Below are 15,669 nucleotides of genomic sequence, written 5' to 3'. Positions count from 1 at the left end.
AGTATGGCATATATATATGAAATGCCACAGTGAACACTTGCTAACCTCAACAACCATAAAGAAAGCAATGTGGTGCCAGTTTTATACATGTGAGATTAACAAATGCAAAATCTGTCTCAAGAGCTCTGTAGCTGCAAGGGAGGCACAGACAAAAAATGCATGTACACACATAATAGGATGCTTTGGGCTACTTCATATTTCTGCCATCTCTGAGAATCTTAGGTTGCTTTTAGCTTTTTTCTGACCTTTATTAGGAAAATTATTAAATATGTATTCTGTTCTCTAGTTATAAGCAAAATTTTCCACATTTAGAATCCACAATGATTTGAAAAAGAAAGCATCAGCTATTGTAGAAACTCCTTGTCTTTACTGTTTTAATGTAGACTAACATCTAACAGTGGAAAAATTTACTGTTTTTTTTTTTCTGTTCAGAGGCATGGAATAAAATGCACAAAATTTGAAAAACATTTAAGACAAGAACAATTAGCATAGGACAGAAATTGTTGAAATAATTCTACAGTGGCAGCAAAAAATGTACAGTCTTTTTCTTATTTAACTCTCCCAAAGTAGAAATTATGTAATCTGTAAAGAGTTTTAGGTCGTTACATTTGATATTCATTTTTATTTTCATGTCTAGAAAGCCTTTCTGTGTGATAGCCACAGTGTTATTGTTTAGTTGGTTTATAAGTTTATTATTATGGTTTATAAGTTTATTATTATTTATGAGTTTAAATAAAACTCACTGAGCTGTGACCAAAATTTGTGTCCCAGTGAGTCTTGATGGGAATTCAGGGAAGACACTCGGCATGCTAAACATAGCTGCACGAAGGATTTAAATGAGGAGACTACAGAAGCTTTATAGCCTGCAGAGGCTGGGGAACCTCTGGCTCCCACCCCGTCTCTCACAGAAGTCACAGGTATTGTGCATATAACTGGTTCAGCTCTGTTACACAAGAAGTTCCAGAGACCACTTCACAAGCTAGTTTGTGGAAAAGACTTGAAATCCTTTTCCAGGGTAGGTATGATCAGCAGTGACAGCCAGAGTTGCCCACACAGCTGGTGAGGCTTGGCCCTGCCTTCTAGGACAACATCACTCTTTCCTAGTTCTCCCCGTGAGCGCCCAAACTCAGGACAGAACAAAAGGCATGACAAAGAGTCAGTTGCTAATCTTATTTGTTATTAAAGCACCAGAGGCATACAGAAATGTACAACAAAACAACTCACTGTAATCATCAGCTTCAAAAAAACCTTCCCATTGACTAAATTCACATTACCCAACCACAAATACAAGTGTAAAAAAGGACACACACATATATTTTAGAAAAACCTTTAATATATTGCTTTGAACAATCCTATGAAACTTAAATATAAGTGTTAATATATTTTCAATTAGCTCATTTCATTGTTACATTCTTCACTTGAGTTTCAAAGGTTCTAGAATTGTTGGAGATGCCTAAAAGCCTAAGAAAATTTCACCAAGTTCTAGCTGGTTGTAAAACTTGTTCCATTTCTATTAAAAAGAAATCTGTTCAGCATTTGGAGAAGACTTACTACCTAGCAATGGTCTTTCATCCATTCTTGCATGTTGGAAATTCAGGTCAGTTGATTTCAACATTTATTGAGCACCTACTATGTACCAGGCACTGCACTAAATGCTGGAGACAAAAAGATGAGAATGATATGGTCTCTGTCCCAAAGGAACTTATGGTCTCTTGGAGGTCGACAGATAGTGCAAAGATAAAATGACAAAGATGTCAGTAACATTAACATAGGACTTTTAAATATAATGACATGTCATTGCTTGTAATGTTGAGGCAGGCCGATGGCTGAAATGATTTTCATATGATGGAAAACATTATGATCTAGCCTTTAAAGAGTCACATGATAAAAGTAGCTCATCCTAGAATTTTACATCATAGTTTTTCAAGTATTTCATACTTAGGAATATTATTGCCCACATCTGTGCTGTAGTCAGAGCTTGACTGCTGACTGCTGCCTCATTCACACCTTAGCATGTTGGGGTTCAGTTTCTCACTGAGTTTATGAATTAGGATGGCTAATTCCTCTGTAGCTTGGCTCTTGTCCTCCAAAAGTTCGTAGCGAAGGCTGGATATATCTTGTTTGATTTCTTTTAATTCACCTATAGTATGTGTATTAAAAAATACATAATTGGTGATTTGATCTTTATTTTTAGACAAAAAGACAAAGTAAAATTTATATAATCTGGATACATTTATATCACAAAAATCTCCAACATAGCTATTTCAAATTCTCCTTTAAGAAGTTTAAGAAAAATAAGCCTTTAGAAGCACACCAACCTTTGAAAAGGCTCTAAAAAACATTCCAGCTGTGTCTGTAATATAAAACTCAGCTTCAAGCTGCACCCTTTATTGTATGAGATCAAACCCACATCCTTCAGTAGGTCAGGCAAGCATGCTGCCCCTGGGCTATGGCCCAGCCTTTCAGCACAGGGTTAACCAATCTGCAACACTGTTCATAATGTTGAGGCAAACAGTTTAAATACATTTTCATGTGATGAAACAGTAAAATCACACCATCCATTTGCTAGACGCAAGGAATCTTTTTGCTCCCCTTAGGCATAGGTTTGACACCTACATCCATCATCTCCCATTGCGCTACTAAAAATGAACTGATTTAATATGCAAATATACCAAAGTACAATTTACGTCAAATTTGATGAAGGGAAAGGAAGGATTAAAAAGAGGGCTGGCTGTTCATTAGGCTGGGGGATATCATGAACATAGAGCCAAGGAACAAACAGCTGGGTCTGTCTGGCACAAAGAGCCAGGGCATATGGAGGCAAGGCTCAAGGAAGCCAGAGATGTAGCACCCACAGTGTGCAGACTCTAGATTCTCCATGAGAGCATGAGAACTTGTATTTATAATCTTAAAACACAGCTGCTTCTATAATTCACTTGGCAGTACTTTGAGGATATACAGACAGCAATTAGAAATGAGATTGTTCTGGGAGTTATTTAACTATTATGTAGATAAGCCATTGATACTAAAGGTAAACTTAGAGGCAAGACATTCTGAAAATTATTGGTACTTTGACTTCATCTTTTAAAAATAATAGAATGACATGAAAAAATATTTTTGAGGCTACTTCTTTTCTTCTTAGTCCTTTTAGTTGACATACAGTAATTATATATACTTATGGGGAACAGCACAGTGCAACCCATTATCCTGATTGTATCTTTATGGTACCTTAAAATATAGTAAATAATTATGCATATATGATATATAATAATTATAATTATTATTATTGAGACAGGGTCTCATGCAAGCCAGGCTAGCCTCAACCTCAATATATAGCTAAGGCTTGCCTTGAACTGCTAATACTCTTGATTCCAGTGCCCTCCTGAGTACTGGGAATACAGGCAAGTGCTACCATGTCCAGCATATATGTTCTTTTATTAAATAAAAATCAGATGAGCTGGGGTTGTGGCTCAGTGGTAGAGCATGTGCTTAGCATGTGTGGAGCTCCAAGTTCAATCCCTAGCATCACAAAAAACAAGAGACCATGAAAATCCTTTCATTTTAAAGGACTCTTAACTCTTCCTCAAGAACATACACAAAACATTTACGAACATCTTTTGTGAGAAAAAAAAAGTGCTTCCTTTGGTGTGTAGCAGAACAGAGGAATAAAATGGTTTAATTTGAAACATGAGTCTAGTTTTGGTTTTAGGGTTTTTTTTCATTTTTTTTCTTTTTTGGTTTTGAGGGTCAAACCTGAATCTGTCAGCAGGTGTTCTACCTCTGAGTTATAATGGCCTGGCTAAGGTGCAGCCACACAATGCACACCTTCTTTCCCAACCCTTCTTTTTTTGTTCTTGAATCTGGTGGTGACCACACAGTGCTATATCTGCTCCACCAAAGCTGGTAGTGGAGTATTCAACCTTCAGACTTCGGTTCCTCAGTAAAGAGGAACTTTCTATCTAATACAGTTATAAGCTGTTTGCTCAACTTTTTCATTAAGAACTTTATTCCAAGAGCTGGAGAAATGGCTTAGTGGTTAAGAGCACTGGCTGTTCTTGCAGAGGACCTGGGTTCAATTCCCAGTACCACATGATGGCAAACAACTGTTCTAATGCCAGTTCTAGGAGATCTGACACTCTGTTCTGACCTCCACAGGCATTGCATGACATGAGTGCACTTACATACATGCAGACAATATACTCATGCAAATAAAAAAAATTTTAAAAAAATTTTAAAGGAACTTCATCCCAAAGTCAATTCTCACCAACTCTTTTTTGGGCAAGGGTTCAAATGCTACTCATTTTTGACATTATTGTGGCTGTATAATTTCTCTGTATTTCAAGAGAAGTTGTGGATTTCTGCTTTTTACACTACAACTCTATTCCAATCATGTCTCCCTGAGACTGTTTCTAGGCCACCTTAATTGGATTTTTTCTGGTTCTTCATCACATATTCATAGATTTCTTTTTTTTTTTAACAAACACTGGATTGACACAAATCTAGAAGGGATTCAGTGTGTTCATCAGGCAATGGCTTCAAAACTCATTCATCAGCAGTTTTGTTAAGCTTAACCTTTCGCTTACAGGATACACAAAGGGAGTGGCAACTTGTTTGTGTTGGAAAGGCATTTCCATATCATTTTTAATTGTGTGTGTGTGTGTGTGTGTGTGTGTGTGTATGTGAGAGAGAGAGAGAGAGAGAGATCCCCTGTAATAGCCCTAGATTTTTTTATTTCTTACTCTAGATCTGTACTTTGTTGCTACCCTCTAGCCTTTATTTATTTACTTAATTTATTTGGGGGCTTAAAAAGTTTTTTTTTTAAGATACTGTTTTGATAGGTAGTTCTGGTTGGCTTAGTGTTCACTGTTTAACTCAGAGGGCCTTGAACTTGCAGCAGTCCTCTTGCCTCAGCCTCCCATGTCATTACGTTAGTTATGAAGAAAGATGTTTCCCAACTGGAGATGCTTACCTTCATTAACTTCATCATTTTCTTTGTCTACTTGGGCTTTCAAAACATACCGCTTTATAAGTCTTTTCATTATCTGCTGTTGGGCAAAAAGAAATAATTAAGTCACCATTGGTACACAGGAGAGCCCTCTATCTACTTTGTAAGGAGTCTATAAAGCAAATGACACCGGGAGTAGAACTTTATATTACTGTTTATAAAAAATTACCCATGCTGTGTAATTTAACCCTTTTGCTTTCTTCTGAAATTTATTGCACTACATAATCTATGTACATATTCTTTTTTTTCACTTATTTTTATTTTTTTGAGACAGAGTCTCCCTGTAGCCCCAGCTGGCCTGGAAATTACTATGTACACCAGGCTGGGTTTGATTTCTGTGAGATCTACCTGCCTCTGCCTCCAGAGTGCTGGGATTAAAGGTGCACCACCATGCCCAGCTTTCTTTTCTTTTTCTATTTTTTTAATCTCAGGAATGAAAGAAGATTTTTTAAAAAGTTAGGTTGGGCTGGGCATGGTGGCGCACACCTTTAATCCCAGCACTTGGGAGGCAGAGGCAGGCGGATCTCTGTGAGTTCAAGGCCAGCCTGGTCTACATAGTGAGTTCTAGGACAGCTGGGGCTACAGGGAGGCCCTGTCTTAAAAAGACCAAAAAGAAAAAGTTAGGTTGGAAGATTTCCATGAATGGTTTATCCTGTAATTAATGGTATCTTTTAAGGTACTTGCACATTGTGTTATCTCTGTAGACATACCCTCCAAATTTTATGTATATATTATATAGTTATTGTACATATTACAATTAATGTTTCATGGATTTCATATAATCTGTTGTATTGCATGTTTTTCCTCACAGTAATACATGTCGTGGATGCTTCTCCAGCCCACATAAGTGCTTTTATAGAAAATTGTTTACCAATAGGGAAAAAACTAAATTTGGATAACAACCTTATACCACAGACAAAAAATTAATTCCAATTGACATTACATGTGAAAGGCAACACATTTGACTTCTTAAAAAAGCATAGGATAACTTACTTCATACTATATTAAAAAAAAATAAGATTAAGGCCAGGCATGGTGGTACACATCTTTAATCCCATCACTTGGGAGGCAGAGGCAGGTGGATCTCTGGGAGGCCAGCCTGGTCTATATAGCAAGTCCTAGCTGGGACTACAGGGAGATGATGTCTCAAAAAAAACAAAAAACAAACAAAAAAGATTAAAATTTTTAATTACTATAAAATTGATAACTTCAACTTTATTATGATTTAGAACTTCTTCTTATAAAAATAGCATAAAAAAAGAAGAAAGGGGGGCTAAATACGATCTCTGGGAGGCCAGCCTGGTCTATATAGCAAGTCCTAGCTGGGACTACAGGGAGATGATGTCTCAAAAAAAACAAAAAACAAACAAAAAAGATTAAAATTTTTAATTACTATAAAATTGATAACTTCAACTTTATTATGATTTAGAACTTCTTCTTATAAAAATAGCATAAAAAAAGAAGAAAGGGGGGCTAAATACCATTACCACGAGGAAATATACCAATCTCTACACCTGACAAGTAATTTGGAATCAAATACAATAATTTTAATGCAGATTAAAATAATCAAAAAGTTTTAAAGGGAAAAATGGAAACATAAATAGTAATAAGCTTATGGAACATTCTCAAAGTCTTTTCTTGAGGACATATATATTTTGACGAAAGTCAGACACATTTTTACACTTAATAAAGAGAATTAACAATACATAAATCTAGTATGACAACTGTTGGAAATGATATGGACCAATGGGATGTTTATACTTTTCTGGCATGAGACAAATAGACAAGCCACTTTGAAAACAATTTGGTATTATTTTCTAAAGCTCAACATTGATGGAAATTTCACTCCTTGAAGAGTCCAAAAGCAGCACATGTAACCAAAAGACATGACAACAGACATGACAACATGTTTAGAAGCACGATATTGAATGAAAATTTCCAGTTGCAAAAGACTTCTGCAGTATGAAACTGTTCTTATAAGTTCAATAACAAGAAAATCTATAATATATATTTTAGAAATGTTCATATATGTAATAAACCTATGTCTGAAAAGGAAACAAAAGCGGATCAGAACCCAAACTTTAGGATTGCAATGGCCTCTTAGGTGGGGGCAGAGTTGTGGAGTAGGGAGACACCAGCTGGAGGCAAGGGGCTGGTATGCTATCACTTGGGTGGCTTTCAGGTTCATAATTTGCTTATTTAGTGTGTGCTACACATATTCTTGCACATGTATTAAATATCATAGGAATATTATACAGGACTATACAGGAATGCTGGGGAAAGGCTTGAGCGAAAAGGCAGTCACAGTGAGAATGGAAAATACACCCCAATTTTAAGGTAGTAGAAATTGTGAGCCTAAGTGATCTGTTAGATGTTAAAGCAGATAAAAAGGAAGAATCTATGATAATCCAAAGTATCAGAGGACAACAAGAGCTTGAGAACCGATACTATTGAAAAAGAAAAGCCCATTTCACCAGTCAAAGTCAAAGGTAAAAGCTGTTCAAGTTATGTAGACTCTAGACTCAGGACAAACACAATTGGGCAGATCTTAAGTTCACTATATTCACCAAATATTTATTGAGAGCCAAATACCGCCCCCCCACATCATAATTAAAAAATTTTAAGCCAGGCTTGGTGGCACATACTTTTAATCCTAGCACTCAGGAGGCAGAAGCAGGCAGATCTCTGAGATGGAGACCAGTATGGTCTACATAGTGAGTTCCAGGCCAGCTGGGGCTTCAGAGAGATCTGTCTCAAAAAAGAAAAGAAAAGAAAAGAAAAACAAACCTTAAAAACAGAGAGAAGATCAGTGGAAAAGTGGAAAAGATCATTTAACAAGAAGTGCTGAGACAGTGGACTATTCTTATAGGGAAGTTAAAATCAGATCCTGCAGCATACCATATTTAAAAAAAAAAGAGGCAAGTAGATTGAAGACATAAATGTGTGAATTAAAACTTTCAGGGAAATATTCCTGACACACTAAAGGATACCAATGAAATGCAAGCTTTGGTCAAATGAGACTTTTCCAGTTGTTAATGATAAACTTCAAACTAGTTACGAAGTGCACCAATTACCTTACAGTTGAAGACCAAGTTTTCATTAGACTCTGGAACCAGACCACTTTCTCCAAGAGCTCACTAAGACTTAGAGAGCAATACTGAGTTTACTGCCCACTCCCTTCATAATCACAAGGAAGAGGCCTGAGATATAAGAGATTCCAGGCCTTACAGATTTCTTTATTCTCTCCTTGTTCCATGTAAAAGGGAAGGAGTTTTCCTACCCTCTCTCCAGAAGTTGAGGGAAGTGGGGAATCCAAGGCTCATGAAAACTAGGGTTGCCTAAGATAAAGGGAGCCTGGTGCCCTATTCCTTACTGCATATCTACTCCTGTGGACTTGCAGGTCTGCTCCAGATGATTAAGTCGGAGAGAAAAAAGACCTGAGAGGTAGGAAGGAACAGGCATGAACCTACCTGTGCTTCCCTTATCTGACAGACATCTAATTCCACTGGGTTGGGTGAAGATAGTCGTATAAATTAGTGGGTAGTTTTTTTTTTGAGTCTAACTATGTAGCCCTGACTGGCCTGGAACTACTATGTTGACCATGCTAGCCTTGAACTCAGAGATACACCTGCCTCTACCTCCCAAAGTGCTGGGATTAAAGGTGTGCACCATCATGATCCTTAGATCTTATTCTCTTTCTTTCTTTCTTTCTTTCTTTCTTTCTTTCTTTCTTTCTTTCTTTCTTTCTTTCTTTCTCTCTCTCTCTCTTTCTTTCTTTCTTCTTTCTTTCTTTCCTTTCTCTCTTTCTCTTTTTCTTCCTCTCTTTCTTTCTTTCTTTCTTTCTTCTTTCTTTCCTTTCTCTCTTTCTCTTTTTCTTCCTCTCTTTCTTTCTTTCTTTCTTTCTTTCTTTCTTTCTTTCTTTCTTTCTTTCTTTCCTTTCTCTCTTTTTTTGGTCTTTTTAAGACAAGGTCTCCTTGTAGCCCCAGCCCTAGAACTCATTATGTAGACCAAGCTGTCCTCGATTTCACAGAGATCCACCTGCCTCCACCCCCAGAGTGCTGGGATTAAAGGTGTGTGCCACCATATCCAGTTTATGATCTTGTTCTTTAAAGACCTTAAAAATTGTACCAGAAAGCCCTCAGATATGATACACACTTTCTAAAAAGCAGCAAGATACAAAATTAGTGAATTTTGGAAATGTGAGTAATGAACTTATTGGAAAGGAAATCAGGGAGAAATTCCATTCACAATAGCTTCAAGAAACAAAATAGGAATAAACCTAGCCAAAGAGGCGAAAACTAAAGAAGACACCAGCTGATAGAAAGATCTCACGATGTTTATAGATCAATAGAATTAGTAGTGTGAAAATGAGTACATTACTGAAAGCAATCTACAAATTCAATGCCATCCCCATCAAATTCCAATAACATAATTCACAGAAATAGAAAAAATAATCCTAAAATTCATGAAAAAACAAAGATTTTGAATAGTCAAGGTAATCCTGAGCAGAAGAGCAATGCTTGAAGTTTCATAGTACCTGCTCTCAAACTATACTACAGAGCCACAGTAACAAAAAATAGCATGGTTCTGGCATAAAAACAGACACAAAGACCAATGAAATGTAATATAGGACCCATAAATAAACCCATATGGCTATAGCCACCTAATCGTTGATAAAAAAAAAAGTCTAAAACACACAATGGCAGCCTCTTTGGGGGATAGAGATATGGCTCAATGGTTAAGAACACTTGTTGTTCTTCTGGTAGATCCAGGTTCAGTTCCCAGCACCCACATGAAAACTCACAACTGCCTGCATGCAGGTGGTGCACACACACACTCAGGCACACATACGTACACATAAAATAAACTAACCAAACAAGTCTTTTTAAAGAGACAGCTTCTTCAGCAAATGGTGAAGAAGCTGTCTCTTTAAAAAGATGAGTGAAGGGTCTGTAGAGATGGCTCAGTGGATAAGAGCACTGACTGCACTTGCAGAGGACCTGGGTTTGATTCCCAGCACTCACATGATGGCTACAAACTGTCCTTAACTCCAGTTCCGGGGGAATCTGAAGCCCTCTTCTGACCTCCTCGGCATTGCACGACATGGGTGCACTCACATACATGCAGGCAATGCACTTATACACATAAAATAAAAAAAAATTTAAAACATGAGTGAAACTAGACCTCTATCTCTACCCTGCACAAAAATCAACTCCAAATGGATCAAAGATCTTAGTGTAAGACCTGAAACTTTGAAACTTTTAGAGAAAAACACTTCAAGATGTAGACATAGACAAGAGCTTTCTGAAAAGAATTCTGATAGCATAGCAAATAATTGAAAGAATTGACAAATAGGATTGTATGAAATTAAGAAGCTTTTGTGTAGCAAAGGACACAATCAGCAGAGTGAAGTGACAGCTTGCAAAATGGGAGAAAATCTTTGCCAGCTACATATTTAATAGGGGATTAGTATCTAGAATCTACAGTGAACTCCAAAAATTGGGCATTAAAACATCAATTAATAAATGAATAGAATATACAATTCTCAAAAGAAGAAAAAAGTAATATTTTTTAAAGTGTTAAACATTCCCAGACAACAAATAAATACAAATTAAAACTTCTCAGAGTTTCCATCTTGCCTGTCATCAAGAGACATTTGACAGGGGCTGGAGAGATGGCTCAGTGGTTAAGAACAGTGGCTGCACTTACAGAGGACCAGGGTTTGGTTCCCAGCACCCACACGGCAGCTAACAACCCTCTGTAACTCCAGTTCCAGGGGATCAAACACCCTCTTCTGGCCTCTGCTGGGTGGACTTGCATGCAGGAAAAACACTTGTATACATAAAATAAAAAAAAAAAAACACAAAAGAAAAATAGGGAAGTAGAACACTATACACTGCTGGAGGGTATGTAAACTGATACAACCACTATGGAAGTCAGGGTGAAAGTTCCTCAAGAAACTAAAATAGAACTATTACATAATTCAGCTCTACCACTCTTGGACCCTAAGTGAACACACCACCTGCATATTCATGTTTATTGCTGCACTATTCACAGTAGCCAGGGAATAGAACTAGCCTAAATGCCCATCAACAGATGAATGCATAAAGAAAACGTATCTATACAGAATGGAATTTTATTCAACTAGAAAGAGGAATAAGATTATGGCATTTGCAGGAAAGAAGATACAACTGGAGATCATCACATTAAGTGAAATAAGCCAGACTCAAAAGGATAAATATGGTTTGGTTTTTCTCATACGCAGAGCCTAGATTTAAATTTATATAGATACAATATTGCCTTCTGATATTGTGTATCTTTTTATTTCTCTCTCTCTCTCTCTCTCTCTCTCTCTCTCTCTCTCTCTCTCTGTAGTTGTACATGCCACAGTGTGCATGTGGAGGTCAGAGGACAACCTCAGGAATTGGTCCTTGTCTTCCACCTTGTTTGAGGCAGGGTCTCTTGTTGGGTTGCACTACATACACAAGGCTGGCAGGCCTCTGCGCTTCTGGGCACTCTCCTCTCTTTGCCTCCCTTCCTACTGTAGGAGTGCTACAATTACAGATGCATGAGTTCCATTGCTTCTGGCTTTATGTGCATTCTAAGGGCCAAACACAGGTCTTCACACTTGGGTGGCAAGCTCTTTATCCATGGAGCCATCTCCCAGCCCTTCCTCACCCCCGATGGAGTTTCACTCTGTAGCCCAACCTGGCCTCAAATTCACAGCAGTCTTCCTACCTCAGATTTGAAAATACTGGGATTACAGGTGTGTTCCCCCATGCCTGGCTTAAAAACTTTATAAAAAATGTGTATGAGTGTATTGCCTGCATGCATGGAAGAGCACCTGTGTCCTGCAATGCCTGCAGAGGCCAGAAGGGCACTTTGGATCTCCTGGAACTGGAGTTATGGATGGTTGTTAGCCACCATGTGGGTGTTTAGAACCAAACCCTACTCTGCAAGAGCAGTCAGTGCTCTTAACTACTGAGCCATCTCTCCAGATCCTTTTTTTATTTTGTTTTGTTTTGTTTTTCGAGACAAGGTCTCACTGCGTAGTTTCTACTGGCTTGCTCTGTAGACCAGGCTGGTCTTGAACTCATAGAGATCCATTTGCCTCTGCCTCCCAAGTGCTGGAATTAAAGGTGTGTGCCACCACACCTGGTGGTTTAAGACTTCTTTTATCTTATTTTATTAAATATTATTTTTATTTTATGTGTATGCTTGTATTGCCTGCATATAGGTAAGTGCACTTGTGTCGTGCAACGCCTTCAGAGGACAGAAGAGGCTGTCAGATCCCCTGCAACTGGAGTTACAGGCAGTTGTTCGCTGCCAGTGGGTGCTGGGATTCAAACCCGGGTCTTCTGCAAGAACAGCCAGCGTTCTTAACTGTTGAGCCATCTCTCCAGCCCGTGGTTTAAAACTCCTTAAAAATTAAGGTGAGGAGATGTAGTTGGTAAAGTGGTAAAGTATAAGAATGAGAACCAGAGTTCAATCGCTAGGACCCAGAAAAAAGTTGGACACTGTGGCACATCTATAATCCCAGTACTGGGGAAAGAGAAACAGGCGAATCTCTACAATTCATTGGCCAGTCAGTCAAACCAAATCAGTGAACTCCAGGTTCAGTGAGAGACAGACCCTTTCTAAAAAATAAAGTGGATAGTACTAAGTAAGACACTCAGCACTGATTTTTGGTCTCTATACTCATATGCACCTGTACATACAAATACACACAGGTACATGTAACACATACAATCAAATAAGAATTAAGGTGAGACAGATGTATTAGGAGTAAAAAGAAGTCTCTAAATTTGAATATAGGTCTTATATAAAAATGACCTTATTAGTAGTACTCAAGCTTCTAAGATTCTGTTTCTTCAGCTCTATAACAGGTCACAAAACTCAGTCTATAAATAGTTGTACACATTAAATAATCAAATATATATTGAATCATAGTTTACATTTAGACACGGTTAGCTACTGTTAGTATTATTTCATAAAGTCTTAAGACTATGATATGGTTTTCATACTCCCTAATGTAACACTGTGCAAGATATTTACAAATGTTTTCTGAAACCATGCTTAGGAAGTCTATGTTGTTTTACACTTATTGCCAGAAGGGAAAATAGAATGCTTTGGGAATTCATATGAAGCTCAAGTTCCCTAGAAAGAGTCTGAAGGAAGTTGCTCATTAATGATGACTCACTGAAGAAAGTAAACATGTATGTTCACTTTTTAAAAAAATCTTTTTGAGACAGGGTCTCCCTGTAGCCCCAGATGCCCTGGAACTCACTATGTAGACCAGGCTGGTCTTGAACTCACAGAGATCCGACTGCCTCTGCCTCCTGAGTGCTGGGATTAAAGGCGTGCGCCACCACGCTCAGCATGTATGTTCACCTCTTGTTTATCTCTAACCTGCAGAGAAAATTATGGTTACAGTAATAAAACTTTCCCCTTCAAAATTTTGTGTTTTTAAGCTTGTCATGTTTTCTGCAAAAGTTTTTAATCTTACCTTTTACAGCTTAAATGCAATTACCATGCTACCTTTCGATAGGGTCAAAAGACCTGATGTTTAACTGAAATGAGTTTTCCCACACAAGACTACCTTTTCTTGTACTGGAAGACAATGCATGTAATATCTAAAATAACTGGCTTGGAGAAAAGGCTAAGGGCTAACCGTTCCACTCCACTGCAGCTTGCCAGCTGCTCAGGGTAGTGCCAGGAGACAGTGACAGGCTCTTTCCTTGATGTCTCTTCCTCTGCTGAAATACTTCCTATAAACTCTACTTTTACCACTTTCATGACTCTCCAGTAATTGTTCTCCTTAACATAGTTAAAAGCATGAGCCACAAGGGCAGGCCTCCAAAACTTGAATTGTGACCCCACTACACAGGATGTAGGACATCAGTGCCTCCATCTGTATGATAAAAACGTAGAGTACACGTAAATCACTCAATTAACAGAACTATTACTCTATTTTTACTGATCTTTCTCCTCCGCCTCCTCCTCCTCCTCCTCCTCCTCCTCCTTCTCTCTCTCTCTCCTCTTTCTCTCTCTCTCTCTCTCTCTCTCTCTCTCTCTCTCTCTCTCTCTCTCTCTCTCTCTCTCTCTCTCTCTCTCTCTCTCTCTCTCTCTCTCTCTCTCTCTCTCGTCTTTTTGAGACAGGGGAAGTCTTCCTGTAGCCTCAGCTGGCCTGGAACTCGCTATATAGACCTGGCTGGCCTTGAACTCAGAGATCCACCTGCGTCTGCCTACCAAGTGCTGGGGTTAAAAGCGTATTCCACCACGCCCAACTTGATTAATCTTTCTTAATAATGATGGTACTATATAGAAGAGCCACAAAACTCACCTGTAATGAATGGAAATATCATTGCATGTTTTTGTTTAATTTTAAGTAACTGGGATTGCCACCAGGGCCTTATGCATACCAGGCAAGCACTCTGCCATGGAGTCACAACCTTAACCCCTATTTTAAATGTTGCTTTTAGCTAAATTTCCAGTCCATTCTTTCATCAATCAGTATCAAAAATTAAAATAAGCAATACCAGGTTCGTCTATGTTTTCCTCTTGAGCAAATTGCTAACGCTGCAGCAGTCTACACTTCCACCCACTTTATACAAACCTCCAGGAATTGTCTATATTTGTTGACATGAACCACTTTAAGAAAGCTCATGGGTCACTTTAAGAAAGCCATTGTGACTTTATAGTGCAGATAAACTAAGTATCTTTCTGGTGTAAGGTATGAAAAATCTACAGAGAGTTCTGTACATTGAAATTAATTGAGTGGTGACCCAGTGAGACCCAAAGTTTGTTTTACAACCCTACGTTAAGATTGGGAGAAGAATGAAGACAGTCTAGCCGAACCAGTGAACCCAGGCCAGTGAAGAGGCCGTCCCCCCAAAACAAGGTGACAGATCCTAAGGAACGACACTCAAAGGTAAACTCTGACACACACACACACACACACACACACACACACACACACAGAAATTTGAGATGGACAAAATATTCAGTCTATAACAATGAGCAATAAAAATTGATTACTTGTAATGGATTTTTGCTTTGAGAATTGTCCTTTACACAATTCCAGAATTGAGTCTACTAAATGAAGATTTTCCCTTTAAAGTGATAACCCTTGGGAACACTAATTCTAATGTGCTATCACAAATCAAAATATGTCAGAACATGTTTAAAGAATTACTTTTGAAAAAATGAGAATTACTTGTATAATTGGTTTAGAAGACACATAAAAATATTTGTTTTCTAGTTACTGAACCCAACCAGTAATTCCCACTAATATTCAGTGACATAACTATACTGTTCAAAATAGTTGCATCTGCTTCACAGTGGATGTTGCCAGAAGGGTCTGACATCCAGATGAGGATGTCTCAAAAATAAACTGCTTTGATCAGTGGCAATTTTTCTATAATACTATAATCCCAGTGCTAGTGCTTATATAGTTATTAACACACTTAAGTGATTCTTTTATATGTGTAAAGAGTATTTTTTAGGATTGAGGGTTTTTCTTCATAGCATAAAGACCTGGAAGAATAGCTATGATTAAGTTCTGTTCATTTTTTTTTGTCTTTTTGAAGCAGGGTCTCCGTAGCCCCAGAGCTGTCCTGGAAGTCACTATGTAGACCAGGCTGGCCTTGAACTCACAGAGATCT

General features: G+C 38.0%; 1 protein-coding gene across 4 annotated transcripts in view; it reads right to left on the bottom strand.

The window, feature by feature from the left end:
* Window positions 1-1,312: 1,312 nt before the first annotated feature.
* Window positions 1,313-15,669, bottom strand: part of Trpc3 (transient receptor potential cation channel subfamily C member 3) — a 78,064-nt gene continuing 63,707 nt past the window's right edge. For 2 of the 4 annotated variants that reach the window (XM_008849237.3, XM_029554151.1), the window contains 2 exons: window positions 4,970-5,045; window positions 1,313-2,140 (listed from right to left, as the gene is read on the bottom strand). In XM_008849237.3, coding sequence (XP_008847459.1) covers window positions 1,998-2,140; window positions 4,970-5,045 — 219 coding nt within the window. In that variant the 3' untranslated portion in view covers window positions 1,313-1,997. The remainder of the gene's footprint in view (window positions 2,141-4,969; window positions 5,046-15,669) is intronic. The other 2 variants (XM_029554149.1, XM_029554150.1) reach the window with 2 other exon arrangements.

This window comes from Nannospalax galili, unplaced genomic scaffold (genome assembly GCF_000622305.1).
Source record: "Nannospalax galili isolate Female #2095 unplaced genomic scaffold, S.galili_v1.0 scaffold64, whole genome shotgun sequence".
NCBI lineage: Eukaryota > Metazoa > Chordata > Mammalia > Rodentia > Spalacidae > Nannospalax > Nannospalax galili.
The sequence above is the reverse complement of the archived record's forward strand: the minus strand, read 5'-3'. Positions and strand labels throughout refer to the sequence as shown.